General features: G+C 42.9%; 3 protein-coding genes across 6 annotated transcripts in view; 1 reads left to right on the forward strand and 2 right to left on the reverse strand.

Moving 5' to 3' along the window:
• The window catches only part of elf2a (E74-like factor 2a (ets domain transcription factor)), a 14120-nt gene extending 11778 nt beyond the window's left edge, over positions 1-2342 (reverse strand). For both annotated transcript variants that reach the window (XM_005751848.1, XM_013915611.1), the window contains exon 1: positions 2061-2342. The gene's annotated coding sequence lies outside the window, so the exon portion shown is untranslated. The remainder of the gene's footprint in view (positions 1-2060) is intronic.
• A 6865-nt stretch (positions 2343-9207) lies between these two features.
• On the reverse strand, positions 9208-14111 carry ndufc1 (NADH:ubiquinone oxidoreductase subunit C1). Of its 2 annotated transcripts, none has more exons than XM_005751852.2 (5): positions 14055-14111; positions 13391-13564; positions 12752-12855; positions 10916-10991; positions 9208-9300 (listed from the first exon to the last, which is right to left on the reverse strand). In XM_005751852.2, the coding sequence occupies exons 2-4, from the start codon at positions 13434-13436 to the stop codon at positions 10932-10934; spliced, it is 210 nt and encodes a 69-aa protein (XP_005751909.1). In that variant the 5' UTR covers positions 13437-13564; positions 14055-14111; the 3' UTR covers positions 9208-9300; positions 10916-10931. The 2 variants fall into 2 exon arrangements, with proteins under 2 accessions (XP_005751909.1, XP_013771064.1); XM_013915610.1 differs by lacking the exon at positions 14055-14111 and adding an exon at positions 13690-13809.
• Positions 13932-18913, forward strand: part of LOC102195942 (N-alpha-acetyltransferase 15, NatA auxiliary subunit-like) — a 25608-nt gene continuing 20626 nt past the window's right edge. Inside the window, exons 1-6 of one of the 2 annotated variants that reach the window (XM_005751849.2) lie at positions 13932-14040; positions 14924-15008; positions 17258-17362; positions 17525-17682; positions 17868-18002; positions 18429-18582. In XM_005751849.2, the coding sequence (XP_005751906.1) occupies positions 13987-14040; positions 14924-15008; positions 17258-17362; positions 17525-17682; positions 17868-18002; positions 18429-18582 (691 nt within the window). In that variant the 5' untranslated portion in view covers positions 13932-13986. Of the gene's footprint in view, positions 14041-14318; positions 14372-14923; positions 15009-17257; positions 17363-17524; positions 17683-17867; positions 18003-18428; positions 18583-18913 lie in introns of those variants that run through there. The other variant, XM_013915609.1, reaches the window with a different exon arrangement.

The raw sequence follows: 18913 nt of genomic DNA on the forward strand, positions 1-18913 counted from the left end.
TTAATTTCTCTATCGAGTAAAAGTTATATCGCGATACATATCGTTATCGTTCTATCGCCCAGCTCTAGTTGATGCCCACATACACAGAAACTCACATTTAACTATTACATTTGTTGTTGGCAACCTTCTTGTTTTATAGGATTATACCCAGAATACTAACAGCTGGCAGCCAGATGAGCCGTGTCCCCACGACTTGTCCTTATTATTAAAGACTCATTGAGACTGATGACAACATGTTGGCAATCTGTCTGTATTTATAACTCACACAGACGTTATTTGCAAGCTTTCAACAATCTCTCTGAGTGACTGCAGTCAGTCCAAGTCAAACTGACTGTTTAAAAAAAGGTTGCCTCCTATCAGATGAGATGAGCCCTCTCATTCAGAGTATTCCCAGAGTTCACTTAATAATATATCATATTTGGTGTCAATACAATATCAGCATACAAGATATCACGATAAGATGTTTTTCCCCCATCCTAAGTGTTTGCATCTGTACAGGGTTGGGATCATAAGAAGCCCATGCTGACCACAGCTCTCCTTTTAACATTGTGGTTATAAAGGATGAAATCTCTTTCATTAAACTGAATTTTGGTGATTTTCAGGGCTGCAACAGTTCAGAGTATCTGGGATTATTCGATCATAAAAATGATTTCTGGACAAATTCTTTGCTTGGATGCTTCGTTTAAGGCACAGCTCTGTAGCGCTTCAATGTCAACATGAACGCCAGCGTTTCACCCACATCTGCGACTAAAAGCAGACCTGCAGTACAAAAGCATTCATGAGCAGCGTGTGAATAAAACGTTTCACAACAGAAACACTGATAACAGAACAGCAGCAGTGATGATGACGCTGGCATAGTTTAACGTGGAGTCTGTTTACACGCCGCGGAGAGCAAAGAGGCGGAGCCGTTACCGACACGCTGAGCTCGGGTAGAGTGACAGAAAACAGCAGCGCTGTTCCTGTGATCACCATTAAAACTTTTACTGGGAAAAGCGAGCGGGAGTCCTTCATCGAAGCTTCCGCTCAACAAACTCCGACATGAAGAAAAGAAAAGCGAACTTTGCAGCTGTTCCAGCCACCGCGGTTTGTTTCACACAGCGAGAAATCTGCAGTAAGGCTCCAGAAGTAAGAGCTGTAACAACACATGCAGATGAGCTGCTGACTTAGTCTCAGACCGTGCTTGAATTATACAGCTTATAACTGACTTATTAATTGTGGATGGATTCATCTGCCTGATATTTATTTACCATTCAAACTGATAAATTAGTAATGTTTATGGTTGTGAGTAGCAGACAGTAGCAACCTAACTTAGCCTGAGCACTACAGCTCTATAAAGTCAAAACCTTCAAGTTGCTCAGTTTGTATGAGAAGCTTAAATGTTTAGCAGAAATTCAACTTTAACTTTATTTTACTTTTAAACGCAACTTTTAACATTTGGAGTTTTTTTCTGCCTGTGCACTGTTTACACAGCCAAGATCCCGAACACACACAGCTCCGAGGACAGGATAAACGAGTCGGTGCTGTGGGCTAACTTCCAATATGAGCACTTCACAACAGTAGCAGTCCAGAGTAGTAGCTGTGTCCGTCAGGTCTGACACGACCGGCTGGTGTGAGATCAGACAATGACCGTTCACAGCACGCAGGCTGATGTTTACTTCCTGAATAGGTTGGCGCCGCTATTTGTCACCGAGTCTTAAAGCTTCAACCTCTACAGCTAACCTGTTAGCTAATGCTTCTGCTGTTTCCAATAAAGACTCATCCATCTTACTTAATGTTGCTCGTAACTTTGTCCACGCGGCATTATTTGTGTGTAAAAACGTTTTCTTATTGCGTTAACACGACTGTTTAGCAGAAGCTAGCATTAAGGGGAGTTGTTGAGCAGTTAGCGCTATATAAGAACCAGTCCATTTAGCAGATAGCTAGCCAACATGAACATCGTTTTTATTATACATTTTAAACCCGCGCTAGGTAAATTCTATAACAAATATGACACGTGCAGTGTGCACTGGTCGGTAGCAGAATCTGTTGACATGTTAATGCCTCGAGTTTTCTCTCCTTACCTTGTTTTGCTTTTGCTGATGAAAAGTCAGTTCCACGGCTAGCGCTAGCAGGGCCCAATGTTTGCTAAGTTAACCAAGGCCAAAACGCTTACTTCGCTTGCATAAAAAGATGTTTGCAGCGGGTCTTCGTTACTCGGAAATCGCTTCGCAGACGCCTATAAATGTTTTTCTTGAACACAAACCCCAAAGTTGTGTTTCCTTCGTGCTATCCTGTAGCTTTCCGGCGCGCCGCCTCTTCGCCACAACCGAGCCAGGTCAGGGCACGGTACGCCGTGACGTCAAGACGACGTTCTTCCTTGAAAAAAAAAAAAAAACCCGCAAACAAACAAAAAACACTAAAAAGCAGCGTGTGAGATTTTTTTTTAAATCGTGATGGAGGACCAGTATTGCCGATACCTTAAACTTATAAAGGGAGCTTATACAGGGCAGAGCAGCGTGTCATCATTTAAGATAAAAAAAACATTAATTAGCAAATTCTGAATGTATTTTAATACCAACTAAATAAATGTGTTTATTACTTCCCAAAATAATTAGTCAACACAATAAAACACACCAAAACCAAGTTTTTTGGAATCTGGAACGTAAATGTGTCTGTCTTTAAAGCACTTTTGGTCGATTTCCGTTTTACATAAATAAAAGACACTTGAAAGTCAACAGAAAGGGTTCTTATATTCAGACATTTTTCATAGTTCATGTTTGTGGTATGGAGGGAAATATTTACTTGTGCTTCCTGATCTTGCTCTATGTCGTTTGTGGATAATTTGTGATGATTTGTATAGCAATAACAATTTGTTTTTAAGAGTGTCTTATAGAGTAGTTTGTCAGTGCAGCCGCATTTAAAATTAAGTGGTGTGCAAAAGAAGAATGAGAGAAGAGAGTAGAATGAGTATACAACCAGGTAGTGATGGTGTGATAAGGCCCCGGGAGCTTTGCTTCACCAAAGGCAGCGCACACGAAGCGCCGTTTAACAGCTCAAGTGCTGACACCTGCTGGTCATTTGATGTTCAGCAGCCCTGCTGTTATATACAGTGGGGCAAAAAAGTATTTAGTCAGCCACCGATTGTGCAAGTTCCCCCACCTAAAATGATGACAGAGGTCAGTCATTTGCACCAGAGGTACACTTCAACTGTGAGAGACAGAATGTGAAAAAAAAATCCATGAATCCACATGGTAGGATTTGTAAAGAATTTATTCGTAAATCAGGGTGGAAAATAAGTATTTGGTCAATAACAAAAATACAACTCAATACTTTGTAACATAACCTTTGTTGGCAATAACAGAGGTCAAACGTTTACTATAGGTCTTTACCAGGTTTGCACACACAGTAGCTGCTATTTTGGCCCATTCCTCCATGCAGATCTTCTTGAGAGCAGTGATGTTTTGGGGCTGTCGCCGAGCAACACGGACTTTCAACTCCCGCCACAGATTTTCTATGGGGTTGAGGTCTGGAGACTGGCTAGGCCACTCCAGGACTTTCAAATGCTTCTTACGGAGCCACTCCTTTGTTGCCCGGGCGGTGTGTTGTGGATCATTGTCATGTTGGAAGACCCAGCCTCGTTTCATCTTCAAAGTTCTCACTGATGGAAGGAGGTTTTGGCTCAAAATCTCACGATACATGGCCCCATTCATTCTGTCCTTAACACGGATCAGTCGTCCTGTCCCCTTGGCAGAAAAACAGCCCCATAGCATGATGTTTCCACCCCCATGCTTCACAGTAGGTATGGTGTTCTTGGGATGCAACTCAGTATTCTTCTTCCTCCAAACACGACGAGTTGAGTTTATACCAAAAAGTTCTACTTTGGTTTCATCTGACCACATGACATTCTCCCAATCCTCTGCTGTATCATCCATGTGCTCTCTGGCAAACTTCAGACGGGCCTGGACATGCACTGGCTTCAGCAGCGGAACACGTCTGGCACTGCGGGATTTGATTCCCTGCCGTTGTAGTGTGTTACTGATGGTGACCTTTGTTACTTTGGTCCCAGCTCTCTGCAGGTCATTCACCAGGTCCCCCCGTGTGGTTCTGGGATCTTTGCTCACCGTTCTCATGATCATTTTGACCCCACGGGATGAGATCTTGCGTGGAGCCCCAGATCGAGGGAGATTATCAGTGGTCTTGTATGTCTTCTATTTTCTGATGATTGCTCCCACAGTTGATTTTTTCACACCAACCTGCTTGCCTATTGTAGATTCACTCTTCCCAGTCTGGTGCAGGTCTACAATACTTTTCCTGGTGTCCTTCCAAAGCTCTTTGGTCTTGGCCATGGCGGAGTTTGGAGTCTGACTGTTTGAGGCTGTGGACAGGTGTCTTTTATACAGATGATGAGTTCAAACAGGTGCCATTCATACAGGTAACGAGTGGGGGACAGAAAAGCTTCTTACAGAAGACGTTACAGGTCTGTGAGAGCCAGAGATTTTCCTTGTTTGAGGTGACCAAATACTTATTTTCCACCCTAATTTACGAATAAATTCTTTACAAATCCTACCATGTGGATTCATGGATTTTTGTTTTACATTCTGTCTCTCACAGTTGAAGTGTACCTCTGGTGCAAATTACTGACCTCTGTCATCATTTTAAGTGGGGGAACTTGCACAATCGGTGGCTGACTAAATACTTTTTTGCCCCACTGTATGGATACGTACCAGTGGATCTGTAAACTAGGGATGGATATCGTCACTGACTTTTACAACTGATTCAATTCTGATTCTGAGTAGGATGAAGTTTACACTTTTCTGTTCCTACCTCTTTATTTCAAATTCCATTATTTACAAGTCAGAATTCAATGTTGAAGGTGGCTGCGCGTGAAAGGAGTGGGACGTTCAGCGACTGCTCGGATTTTGGCAGGGTCTGTCTTCACCTGTCCCCCTGCCAGAATATAGAAAAGTGACGGATGGTGAATGGAACCCGCACTTCTCTGTTTTTACATACAGATGATTTTCCAGTAGCCACTCAAGCACAGTGTGAACATGGATTTGAGGCTCTTGGAGATCCTTGGACAAACACGAAAAGGTTTAGGAAGTCTCTGAGAATGTCATTCACTAGTGCCTGAAAAACTGCTGGTGCATTTATGAATGGGATGACCCAATGGTATATTAAAGCCTGTTTTCCATTCACCGCCCCCCTCTGATGTGGAATGGTGGGGGTTACACAGGTCCAGTTTTGTGAAGATGGTGGCGCTGTGGATGGGTTCAGAGTTTTTTCCAACCTGAGATGAGATCCAGCGCGGATAGCTGTTGGACCAGTGAAGAAGAGATGACCGCGCCGGTCTTAAACGCAGCCATGCTGATTGTCACTTAATGAGAAACAGGTCAGTAAGAGTGTCCAAGGTCCTGCCCAGGGGTGGAACTGCATGGGAAAACACAGGAGGAGATGGAAACACAGTGGCCGCTCACACAGAACTTAAAAACAAATACTACTGTGCTTAAGGAACACTCCTTAATAGATTTATTGTGACGCCCCGCAGTGGTTGAGGGGATGTGGCTTTTTGTGAATAGGACACTGTCTTTCCATATCACAGGTTTTCTTACCCACACTGTCCTGGACAGTTTTTTCCTGTGATTTCCGTCTTGTGAGCAGAGACTAAACCCTTTCTTGCTGTAATATCTGGCCTAAAGTGATCTGTTGGAGTTGCTAAGAGCCTGAAACCTGGGTCATTGTGAGCCTTTGCCTCTTTGCAAACAAAGAGGACGGAAAATGGAGGGAAAATGACACCATGGTGAACGTTATACTTAAAACTCTTAAGTCCTCCATCTGCGAATGAGATGAGTGGAAAACTGTCTTCAACATCCGTCTCAGCCATTGAATACTTGGTCACGCCGCTGGACTCACTAGGGGCCCTGCTGTGTTTGAAGCTTTAGTGAGTAACGTCCTGAGAGGTTTCATGAACCACTTTGTTTTTGTTTATCTCAATGACTTTCATGTTTTCCATGTCAGAACGTGAGCATCGCATCACCTCGTCAGTTCTTCCAGCGCCTGTTGGAGAATCGCCTCTACATTACAAGTGAGATATAAGAGTTTCATATTCAGTCTTTTCTTTCCTGTTTTGTTGTGAAGAAATGCCAGTTGTCAGACATATTTTTGCAAGAATGTTAGTCCCGTGGCAAAAGGTTGATTTGTGTCTCTTCAATGAGCAATAAGCTAAACTAATAATTCAGGAATTTAGAGGAGAAATATTTGTCTCTGTTTCATGGTAAACAACAGATCCTTTCAAATATGATCCAGTCTTAAATGATATTTTGGAAAAGACAGTCTTTGTAAAAGGCTGCAAATAATCTTTCACTTTGTTTTTTTAAATATTGACTATGCACATGTATATTTTGCCCACATAATTAGCAGTATGTGTAAACTTTTCTCAGTTAATAAACTGTCCTTGATTTACGCAGAAAACTTCTGCTGTGGAAACTGAAATAATTGTTTCTGCTCGAACCTACATTTATTCATGTTGTGATCGTTATTGATGGTTTCAAGTGTTTTGTGGCCAAGAACAGTCAGAAGATTAGTCAGCATATGAACCTTTTTAAGGAAACAGTTACATTTTGGGGTATTTATACAATTAAAACTAGCATTGCACAGAGTGCATGTAGTGAAGTAAAACTTACTAGCCTCTCCCAATTCGAGTGAATAATTGTATCGTCTGGTATAATGTAACACAAATATTTGTAGTCAGCCAAAATTCAATTTTTCAATCCAATTTTATTTATACAGCACCAAATCACAGCAACAGTCACCTCAGTGCTGTATATTGTACAGTAGACCCTACAATAATACATACAGAGAAAAACCCAACAATCATATGACCCCCTGTGAGCAGCACTTTGGCGACAGTGGGAAGGAAAAACTCCCTTTGGACAGGAAGAGATCACAAACAAAACATTTACAGACCACATTTTAATATCGCTGTAATATTTAATTGACACACATATTTCACAAATCACCAGAAAAACTCGGTTCATCAAAAATGTTCCAGGTTAACTCTTTTTTTTTTTTTACGTCAACTGGTTAGATTTGCTTAAATATTTTACTCTCTGCTTTCCACATGTTGCATATGCAGATTTATCAATTTGAGTATGTTGTTTTGTTTTGACCAGATTAAAGATCTCGCGGTAAAGGCTGCTATCTTCAGTTCATGCAAATAGATGTTCAAGTTATCTTCAGGTAACCATGAAAATGATGCTGATTAAAATATTTGTAATAAAGTTGTTTTCTTCTGCTACCACTGAGCAGCTGCTTGCTCAGTATAATGAAACATCTTTGCAAACACAGTGGAAAAAATGCATTTTTCTTTCTGAGGTGTCTGTAGTGGAAGTAACACCCTGGATGTCGATTTGCAGGGCCCACAACTCCAACACAAGAGATCTGTTTTGGCTCTTTCCCATTCAGAGTTCAGCTGGAGTCGATGTGGATGAGGGGACGCGCCCAGTCCCAACTACCGTGAAACTGTCCAGGTGTCTTTCCTGGATAAGGAGAAACCTGAGTAGCCTTGTAGGTCAAACCTTATCAGTCCCACCTGTTAATGGTAGCTCCCTGTTGATTGGCAGGCTCGCAGGAAAGATTAATGTATAATGGCCAGGGTAGCCTGTAAGAGCTCTTTGCACTAATAAAGAATAACACTCAGACTTTTACTGTTTCACAAAAGGGTAAAAAGTTAGTGTCCACAATTTAGACTTTAATTGCAAGAAATGTTTTCAAAGCAATTTAGCAGGAGCGCTGCAAAGCAAAATCAAACCAAATAGTAATACTCAAACTAATTAAAAAACATAATTCAATCAACTGAACAATAGATATCTATACAAGTGGGAAGAACCCAGAAACCCGTCTTTCACTGATGTCACGTTGCTGTCTGATCTCCACCCACACCTCCTCTGTCTTTCTACAGCCTCATCGTGTTATGAGAATCACTATTATTCTACTTTCTGATTCATTATACTGGTTAACTTAAACATGTTTGTTATTTATATTCAACATGCCAGTATTGAGCACAATTAACCCTCAGTGAAACATAAGTTATGGTAACTGGTACACATTAGTGTTGGGTTAGACTTCAGTGTCTTTCTACCCCAGGTCGTCATAATTTGCAGATCAAACAAACTTAAATGTTAGACAAAGATAACACGAGTAAGCACAAAATGCACTTTCTAAATGAAGGTATTTATTATTAAGGGGAAAAAGATGTAAACCGACGTGGCCCTGTGTGAAAGAGTGATTGTCCCCTAAACCTAATAACTGGTTGGGCCACCTTTGCAGCCATCAACAGGTATGACATCACTGCCTATCGATCCATCAGTTCTCCTCAGGCTTGGCAGGTCCCTCCCACTCGCTGACCTCCGGCCCAGGCTGAGGTGGGTGAGCTGCTGGTGGAAGGGGAGAAAGCTCAGCTCCCCAGCAGCGGCACCGCAGACCACGCCCCCACCACACGGTAATAAAAAACAAATCCGTAACAACATAACTATGGAAAGAAAAAAAATGAACCATGGTTGCTAGCATGGCTTAGTACAGATCGCTTCCAACTAGTGAAGTATGTTATCTTACACAATGGAACTACTTTCACCAGTTCAAAAAAATAAAATAAATCAGATCAGTTTAAACTATTGTACTCTACTCACCGATAAACCAACTCCAGCCCTCGGGAGCTACCGTCCCCCAGCTTTTAGATGCATCCTTGTTCCGACACACCTGAACCACATGATTGGCTTGTTACCAGGCCTTTGCCAAACTTAATGGCATGCTGAAGAGGTAATCCAAACATTTGATTCAGCTGTGTTGGAGTAGGGATGCATCTAAAAGCTGGGGGCAGTAGCTCGAGGGCTGGCGTTGGACGCCCCTGCTTTAGGTCATGAGCTCAGACAACCTACTAAACTGCTGCAGGGACATTTTTGTTTCCCTTCAAACTTTACACTGAAACAATCCCATGTTTGCTTTTAGGTTTGAATTCAAGAAGTGAATAAAATGTCGTCTTAACACCGTTATGTTGGCTAAATTCCTTCAAACCTTTTACTTTCTAAGCTTCATTGTGTTCAGTGTTTTTCTAAGAACGAATGCAGCTCAGGCAGACGTTCAAAACCAAAACAAAACTACACTGTATGAGAGTGCTGCTGGGAGTAGCATCTAAACAAACTCAATATGTACAAAATGACTGAGTCAAGTACGTTCACATGATAAATGTTTTTATTTACACGTAATCCACGTTGAGAAATGGGGACGAGACAAACCAGAAAGAAGCAGACCAACACCAACAACCTCCTGGACAGGAAAAGAGACAATTAGATATATCATCACACTGCACAACACTAGTGGTGCAACGGATCAAAAGCCTCACGGTTCGGCAAAAAAAGACAAAAATTGAACATTTAATTATTTACTTATTGAAGGTTTTTTTGCCTGTTAAAAACATTCAACTCAACACTCATTCCACACAACTATTAAAAACATTATGGTTCAATATAGTGCAGTATAGGTCTTTGTATCTACCACTCAGTTCAATTTTATTTATAAAGCGCCAAATCACAACAACAGTCGCCTCAAGGCGCTTTATATTGTAAGGCAGACCCTACAATAATACACACCGCTCATTGCATCGCTGTGATATAATGAGCGGTCACGGTCACGTAGCTTTCCGTTGACCTGGAGCTCCACCCGTTTGTAGTTGGGCAACAGAAGATGCCTGGGACAGCTCAGCCATAACTTTAAACTTTTCCTGCTCATACATGCTCTGAACGATCTTGCCACTAAAGTGGACGCACAACAGGATATCATAGCGTGGCTCAAGCACGTCCATCACAGTTTAAACACCTTGATTTGCACAACAGAATACGGCCTCCCGTCTGCAGCTAAACACCGCAGTAGCTTCTGTAACAGCTTTAGCCCGGTCGGACTGGGCAGCAAAGGGCTGCTTAAATGCCACAAACTCCTCTGCTCCTCCACTTGGACCGCCAGCGCTGACCATAGCTGTTGCTTGACAGACCCACCACGCCACCATACACATACTTTTTTTTCCCTTCTTTTTCGAAACTTTGGATCACGTGCGGGCCGAACCGTGGAGTGGGATCGGTTTGGATTACGGATCAACCGCTATCCGTTGCACCACTACACAGCACCAATAATAATAGTAAGATGTATAACTGATCAGTGATTCATATTTAAACTGAAACATTACATGTATAAAGCCTAATTTACACCACGGAGCCCTGTTTGTGAAGTTTAAGAACATGTTTACAGCCATCTCGTGCCAGTGCTGGTAACAGACAGGACCAGCAATGCAGTGGAAAGCAACGAGACCAGAACATTCAAAGCAGTTTAAGAGTCTTTTGAATTGCCCCAAGCAATAAAGAAAAAACAACAAGGGTTTAGCATACTGTCCACTCTTCTGTCTCTTAAGCAGTAAGTGAGTTTACATTGTTGGCTAGCTAGGCTACGGTTTATAGAGCACTTTATAATGTGTGTGTGTTAGTCCCCATAGGGAAATAGTTCCTCTGCATTTAACCCATTCACCCAGTGAAGCAGTGGGCAGCCACCAATGCAGCGCCCGGGGAGCAGCGTGTAGGGACGGTACCTTGCTCAGGGGTACCTCAGGGTAGCTGTTCAGTGGAGTTGAACCCCCGACCTTCCGATCATGGGGCCACCACTCTACCTACTGAGCTATCCTGCCCCTGAACGAGGGCAGTGAGGAGGAGAGCTTGTTTGAGTCAGCTGCACCTGATGGCACTAAATATGTTCCAAAAACTTTAGAAACCTACTTCTTAAATGCATCTTTACAGGCAGTGTTAAATCTATCAGTTGTTTGTGAAGGGTGCTCTTGTGTAAATTAGCTTTAATACTTGTAGTGTCCACTTAAATTTCAGTATTTAGAGGCGCTCACCTGTGAGTTTTGTAGGTTATTCCAGGCCATTCCTCACTTTGTACTCATGAGTGTCTGTGCTGTGCTGTTTGAAGAGCTGCAAATGGAAGGCCGAGAAGCCACAAGTCATTTACATGTGCGTTTGTCAATTCCCTATTTAAAATACGTCACATCGTAATCTTAACTCCTGTATTGTTCCGCAGATCTACAAGAAATGGCTGTCAAATGTCTGATTGTAAGACTAACATTGAAGGAACTATTTTTTTTAAAAATCCTTAAAACCACTTAAATTCAGGTGCCAGACACACTATGGACCGAGCTTCAGAACAAAACACATGTTACAGTAAAAACAATAAAAAAATAAAAAAAAAATCTTGCTGCTCATTGCTGCCCTCTACTGTGTAAGATTAAGACAAGCATAGAGACAACACTAAGCACCATCTTTGTCACGCTTTTAGCCTGTAGCAGCGGTCCCCAACTTTTTTTGCACCTCGGACCGGCCCGGGGGTTGGGGACCGCTGTTCTATAGCTTATAGAATAGTTTGCATGACTTTGATTGTCAAAAGAAGCCGGAGTGCCCAGAGAGAGAGTATCTGTAGGCACAGGGAGAACACGCACACTCGACACAGAGGGTCACAGCTGTGGTTCAAACTGGGAACCTTCATACTGTGAGGTAACAGCCCAGCCAGGATTCAGGCTCAAGAAAATCACTCTGTAATCATTCTGCCTGACATGAACACATGCATTTAAAGGCAAGTCAAGAGTGTAAACTTCCAGTTTGATGCATTAAACAGAATTCAACCAGAAACAAATAAAAGGGAAACTCTGACCACATCTAGTCTGAGGCAGTCTAGAATGCAGGTTTACCCTGACATGAAGGGAACTCTGAGTTAGGGCTGGGCCATTTTATACCTTTCACGGTAATACCGGTACAATGTTGGGCAACGATAAGAAAATGAAATATCGCGATAGAATATGGGTAAAACGCGCATGCACGGTGGAAAAAGCACGGCGGCGACAGAGAATGAGAAAGGCGAAAGCGGATCGTTGAATGAAACGAACCAGAACTGGTTTGTAAAAATGGTTCAGTGGTGTGGAACTGGTTTAGCTTTCGTCCGTCAGATACACACCAAAGCACAATGTCTGGTAGAGCGTGCTAGCGGATCATCGTTATTACCGTGTTTTTTGGAAAATAAGTCGCTATTAAAACCTCTTTTTAAGTGTTGTGGATATTCTACATGGTTGTGATGAGGATGTGTCGGCCAGTTTCCACTGGAAATGCCTTTTGGTTAAACTGTCAGACAGGAATTTGCACTGTTACATGTTTATATAACTTTAATGCAGATAAAAAACAGCTGCTTGTTTCAGTGAAAATACATTGATGTTTTTTTTTTGCACCAATAAAGTTGTGGAGTTTTAAAGTACTTTGTCTCGCGTCAGTTATATCGTCAATTATATCGTTATGGCAAATTTCAAAATATATACCGTGATAACTATTTTTGGCCATATTTCCCTGCCCTACTCTGAGTTTTTTTTAATCAAGTGAGCCAACTTAAACTCTGAAACAAATACTAAGGTAACACACTCTGAAACCAATCTGCTGGCTAGCACGTTTTCTCCAACAAACTAAGTTACGTGACATTGGTATAGGTTGCATTCACATAACATTAAACTCCACAGAGCCTATGCAAACGAATGCTGCACTCTGAATACAACTCAAGTCACAGCGAATGCACTCAGACCTGATTGAACTACATAATCAGCTTTTTCAGGACCAAAGCCTCAGTTCTGCATCAACTCACAGTGGAGCTACTTCTAAAACAGCACCTTGGTGTACATATGAAATGATGCACTCACCAAGCCCCATAGGAAAGCAGATGTTCCAAAAGCAAGACCCACTCTGAACCAGTTGGGGTTGGTCATATCAGGCTTGGAGCTTGTGAAAGCAGACCTGCAGCCAGCTGGAACAATGAGAAACCACAACAACATGAAAAACACGGTCTTCGTATGGGCAGCCAGTACTCATACAGTCCAAGTAACGGTGAATGGGATGGTTCTTATATAGCGCCTTTCTACTTCCCTGTTCATACAAGCACTTTTTATTAACTCTAACATTTACACACATCCACACTAACGGATACATTGGAGAACAACTTGGGCTTATTATCTTGCTTAGGGACATTTGGCAAGTCAAGGATCGAACCACCAACCGTGATTAGGAGATGACCTGTTTTTTAATCTTTACACAAAACAAAACATGCACTGAAAATCTGGGTTGAAAGCAGTTGCTAATACTTTACCAGTCTTTAGTTTTGATGTTTTATTTTACCCCTTAGTTATAAAGCCAAAACCAATTCATGCTACCAGAATGCTAGGCTAAGCTAAGCTAAGCTAAGGTCAGCCTGCAAAACAAACAGTCACTGTTTTAAATAACGAGCCAAATCACGTAGCCTTAAATTTTTAACGACGATAATTAACAGCTTTTCGTGATTTTACCTCTGCTGACGAAAACAGCCCTGGACAGCAACCGGTTGAAAGTCATTTTCGCTGAAGAGAGCACCTTCCTCTCGACTCGCACGTTCGCACCGCGGTTGATTAAACTTCCTGTCAGACCTGATACCAAGATCACCGATAAATCAAACGACCACTCCGGAGCATCCTGCCCCTTTACTGGAAACAAACATTTGATTATGGTTAAACTGGTATCTTTATACAGACATAATCCAATTTTACGTTATACAATAAAATTAACGAATGAATTTGTCAGTTATTATATTTAAATATCCAGAAATTACTCTTCACCACTACAATGAAAGAAATATCACTGCGTGGTTTCATTGCGGTGTTATCTGATGCCCGGTGAGGTGCCAGTCAAACGCGTGTTCGCCCACCACCTCCGACCTGTGAGCAGGCTCACAGAACAGGCTGACCCGGAGGAGAAGCGCGTCGGCCATTTTGCTCGGAAGGGGGCCTTGGCGTCAACACGTGAGAAAGAGAGGTGTCTCAAAAGATCGAAACAGCCTGGTATCTCTACCTCAGCCAGGACATTATTATTCATGTTTAAACCGAAAGAGACATAAGAAGCCACTACAATGCCCACAATCACCCTGCCGCCGAAAGAGAACGCGCTCTTCAAAAGAATTCTGGTAGGTTAAAATACCCGAGATCACGTTAGCTTGCTGGCTAATGGTAGTTTGCCAAGTAGCCTTCAGTTGCGAGATCTACAAGAGACGTGCCAGTGAATTAGGGATGTGTTCGCTACGCCAGACACACTGCGATTAAGTCGGCAGTTTTATTAAGCAGTAGCTGGAACACCGCGAAACCAGTCACGTGTTGTAGTTCTGGTGCCTGGCCTTGGGGACGTATTCGGCTCGGACGTCTATGAGCACGTTTGTCTGGGGTCTGTTTCCAAAACAGTTGCACCTTGTTGGACTAGTTAAGTCCAGCGGCTGCAGGAGCTGGTCAGCCCAGATGGAGGTACGAGGAGCTTCCTCTCACTGCTCTACTGATCATTTACAGTGTCGCATAGATAAGAAGGCGCAGCGGTTTATTAAATACAGCAACGTGAAAACCGGCACATCGAAACACGTCAGCCGCTTCTGCTATAGTTAAGAGACTCGAAAACACGCGTGCATGTTTGACAGCTCCTCGCTGTGGCGTTACACTGCATCAGACGCATTATCAATAATAAGCTTTAATGACGGTTTGAATTGAAATATATGGAGAAAGCATAAAGTCTTAAAAACTGCTGTAAATGTTCTGCAGGCAGGTCTGCGTGGTCACAATAACAGACCCTTGCGCTGACTGTACCGTGATGACATTTACGTCACTGGGCCGTGGGGATCCTCGCAGACTTGTTGATGCTGCTTTAGGAGCATGTGGTGCTTTTCCTGCTGGCTGGAGGAAGGACAGAGTCACTGGAACAGTGTTTTCTTTTGCAGACCTACAGTAATGTACTGTTCGTGGACCTTAAGATGACTGGCTGCAGTGTCAGGCACCTGATATAATGTGCTTTGTCCTTTTTCACAGAGGTGTTATGAACACAAGCAGTACAGGAATGGTCTGAAGTTCTGCAAACAGATCCTGAGTAACCCCAAGTTTTCTGAGCATGGAGGTAAGAACCTGATGCACCGTGCTCGCTGTCAGCCTCCAGTCGTTTTAGGGGTGACGTGATATTTAATGATATTAACACAATGTGACACAGTGATCATTGTGTACATTTGGTTGCACTCCTATACAGTGGAATAAGCACCAGAATCCCAGTGTGAATTCATCCAGGAACACTGGGATTAAACAGCTGTAAACAACTGCCGCTCTGTGTGATAGATGTTGTACTTTACATTGTGGGGAAAATAGGTTTGGCCTGGCTGCCTGCAGGATTTTGATTTCTAAACTCCTACATTCAGTATTCTAAAGTTTAAATCCAAAACTAAAAATGTTGCCAGTAAAACTTTGGGTCTGTTATCTTGGACACTGAATTAGTATTAAGATTCATTCTTAATATCTGCGCCATCATAACGTTTTCAGCAGCACAGACACTTTGCATCAAAGCACAGGCCAAAGTTCAGACTGCTTGCTTTTCTTTGTTGCTGCTGCCACACATGCTAAGGCTTACAAACGCACACATACACATGGACACACTCCAGGTCGTCCAGTAGATCCAACGCTGTCAGATCCTGTGATGTCAGAAGACAGACGGCAGTTTATTTATGCTTACATTAAGATTCTTTTATTTGACTTTGACCTTTGATTCTGCTTTTTTCTCGGACCTTTTAAAATGTATTTAATTTTGCAATTAAGAAAATAATTTCTTGGAAATGTAAAATTTTAAAATGCACAAAAATACATTTGGAAAGGTCCTTTTTGACAGATGTTTGCAGCTGGATGCCGTTTCTATAATGGACCCAGAGCAGATCACTCTGAAAGACCTGCGTTTCTTTGCTCTTTTGAATATTTATTATTGCTCGTTAATAAGAGAGAATTTTTTTTATCTGATTACTCGATTAATTAATGGAATTATTGATGGAGTACTAATTAATAAAATTGATAGCTGAACCCCTGATAGTTGAATCTATGAATAAAGAAATTAGTGGTGGCTCAACCCTTTTGCACTCTATGTAAATGTCTTCATTTCCAAAAGAATGTCATGCTTGGAATAATTGCTACGGAGCCCCGCAGGGGACATGGGAGAAAAAAAAATAAGACGGACTTTTGCGAGATCTTGCAAAAGTTGAATTCCAACAATGGCGGCAGCTACTTAGTTGTAATGTTACTCTTTCTGGGTCACAAAATACACTTTTAAGATATTTTGAGGCGTGAATGTAGTTGTGTAAACGTCAGATATCTGCTCGGTTTACAAGACATCACATATTTGCAAAAGTGCTCCGACGTTTTCGGAGATCCGACACCCACTAGCTCGAAGCTAACGGGAGGTCGAGACCTACTACAGCCGGGAGGAACACCGCTTTCCCGGCACACCCTGCCTCGACCTCCCGGTCGGCTTCGAGCTGGCGGCCTCCGAAGAATGCGGCTAAAACTTTTGTTTGTTTTGCGAGATCTCGTAAAAGTCCGTCTTAATTTTTTTTCTCCCATGTCCCCTGCGGGGCTCTGTAAGTTGCTGCCTGTGGTACTTTGAAAAATCCCAAGTGGAGTCACATGTTCAGAATAAGTTCAATATTAGTTATGTTGCCGACGACAACAACAGAACCGTAACTGAGCAAAAACTGGGAATAAGATGGTTGCGTGTCATAAGTATCTGTTCTGCTGATATCTCTGCGATGACGCAAACTTCCCCTCACCGAGTTTCAAATTGATATCATCGGTGTATTTACTAATAATCCTGGACAGTTTGGTCAAGGTCAGAGGTCAAGGTGTCTGAAAGTCCTGTGAAGAACTCTAATAACTTGAGAACAAGGTGATTAATGCCATAGGTGCACCTACCAGGAGGCTGACGAGTTCTGCTCTCCACCACTAATATGTTGTCTTACTGTTAGGGTAAGATCATTCCCAGCTCTGGCTTCAGGAGCAGACAGACTTTAATGAAGTCCAAAGCAGTAAGGAAGCTTCGTCACTGTTAACGCCTCCATGATGAGCTGCGATTCAGACTGTGAGCCAAAGTTGATCAGTTATTATCATCATCTGGAAAGCCTGGAGCCCAGAGGAGTGCAGGCTTTTTAATGCAAGCTGCTGAGGTTGTACAGTTTGACGAAACTCAGTAAAGATATAATGAGCAATGTTTTTGAACATAAAAGCCACTAAATTACTCTCTGCACATATCTCTGTGAAGAGAGTAACATTTAAGAGTGGTGAAATGCGTCACATCGTGTCAGCTTTCTCTGAATGCGTCACTCCTTCCTGCTCCAGAGACGCTGGCCATGAAGGGTTTAACTCTCAACTGTCTGGGCAAGAAGGAGGAGGCGTACGAGCTGGTGAGACGAGGCCTGCGCAACGACCTCAAGAGCCACGTCTGTATCCTTTCAGTGCTCCTGCCTTTGTTCAGCTTAACAGCAGCTGCTGAATCCACTCTGAGAAACCTGTGAAAAATGTCTGCCTGAGTTCTCATATGAACTCGTGTAACGTGTGGGTAACTGTGTTTATGCGTGATTTTCTCTGACGCTCTGACCGTGCCAGGCTGGCATGTGTATGGCCTGCTGCAGCGCTCAGATAAAAAGTATGACGAGGCCATCAAGTGTTACCGTAACGCTCTGAAGTGGGATAAGGACAATCTGCAGATTCTCCGAGACCTCTCCTTGTTGCAGATCCAGATGAGAGACTTGGAAGGATACAGGGTGAGGAATGACAAATGAGACCGTCTGAATCAAAAGATGGCCGTAGAAGGCTGACACTGGGCGAACTGATCTCGTGCGTCAGTTTCCTTTTTAGCGTCAAAACACGGAAAGTCGGATTGTAAACACGGACAGCTGTGGACTAACATTGCTGCTTCCGTGCGCATGGCGCCTCTTTCCCTCTCCAGGAGACTCGGTACCAGCTGTTACAGCTCCGCCCAGCCCAACGAGCTTCCTGGATCGGCTATGCAGTGGCTTATCACCTGTTAGAGGACTTTGACATGGCTGCAAAGATTGTTGAGGAATTCCGCAAAACACAACAGGTGAGTAGCTCTGGATAAGAAGGCCTTCATGACCTTAACTAAGCAGTGATCATTTAAAGTATTCGAGCTGTTGCAGAAAAAGCCTTGTTCTCATCGACTGCTGGAAGTCTGCACGTCTTTCTGCAGCTACACTTGCTGCCACTTGGTGGCAGGTTTAAGGGACATCTGCACGGGCTTCATTTTTCTGACCAGGAAGTTAGGCTCGTCTGTTTGGCTGTCTGTAGTGAGAAGCAGCAGAAGGTCTGATCGATGCATTAGTGTGCACTCTGGGGTGTCCAGTCCATCCAACCTTCTAGGAAAATTACTACTAATAATAAAAATAATATACGTGAAGTTCAAAGTGAAACATCCGGCCTAATATGGGCATTTCAAGTCCATGTGGCAATGTATCATTTTTTGTTCCTTTTTATGTGCGTTGTTTTTCAGACATCGCCTGACAAAGTGGATTACGAGTACAGTGAACTGCTGCTGTATCAGAACCAGGTCCTAAGGGAAGCCGGGCTGCACAAGGAGGCCTTCGATCACCTCAGCAGCTACGAGAAACAGATCTGTGACAAGCTGGCTGTGGAGGAGACCCGAGGTTGGTAGTGCAGTGTTGTGCTGCTCACTGAGTGTTTGCAGGTGGTAAACCAAGTCAAGTCTGCAGCTTCTGCAAATGTTTTTCAGCTGCTGTTGATAAGAAAATGAATTATCAGCTTCACTGGACTTTAGCGCCAACAAAATAGATTTGGCACACAAGAACAAAGCACACTCAGTGTGCTGTGTGTAGTTAGTGGGCAGCACTGTTGGCTCACAGCAGGAGGTGGGCTCCTCACAGTCTAAAGACGTGCAGTTAGTGGGGTTAGCTGTGAATGTGACGGTAAATGTCTGTGTCAGCCTCGCTCCATGTGATGTCACCTCGCTCCATGTGA

This window comes from Pundamilia nyererei, unplaced genomic scaffold (assembly GCF_000239375.1).
Source record: "Pundamilia nyererei isolate P.nyererei 1_Seehausen unplaced genomic scaffold, PunNye1.0 scaffold00330, whole genome shotgun sequence".
NCBI lineage: Eukaryota > Metazoa > Chordata > Actinopteri > Cichliformes > Cichlidae > Pundamilia > Pundamilia nyererei.

Coding starts and splice junctions, on each gene's coding strand:
- ndufc1 (XM_013915610.1), bottom strand. CDS start 13,732: ATGAAACCACGCAGTGATATTTCTTTCATTGTAGTGGTGAAGA. Junction 13,565..13,689: donor TTTCATTGTAGTGGTGAAGA/GTAATTTCTGGA, acceptor GTTTGTTTCCAG/TAAAGGGGCAGGATGCTCCG. Junction 12,856..13,390: donor GGCTGTTTTCGTCAGCAGAG/GTAAAATCACGA, acceptor TCATTGTTCCAG/CTGGCTGCAGGTCTGCTTTC.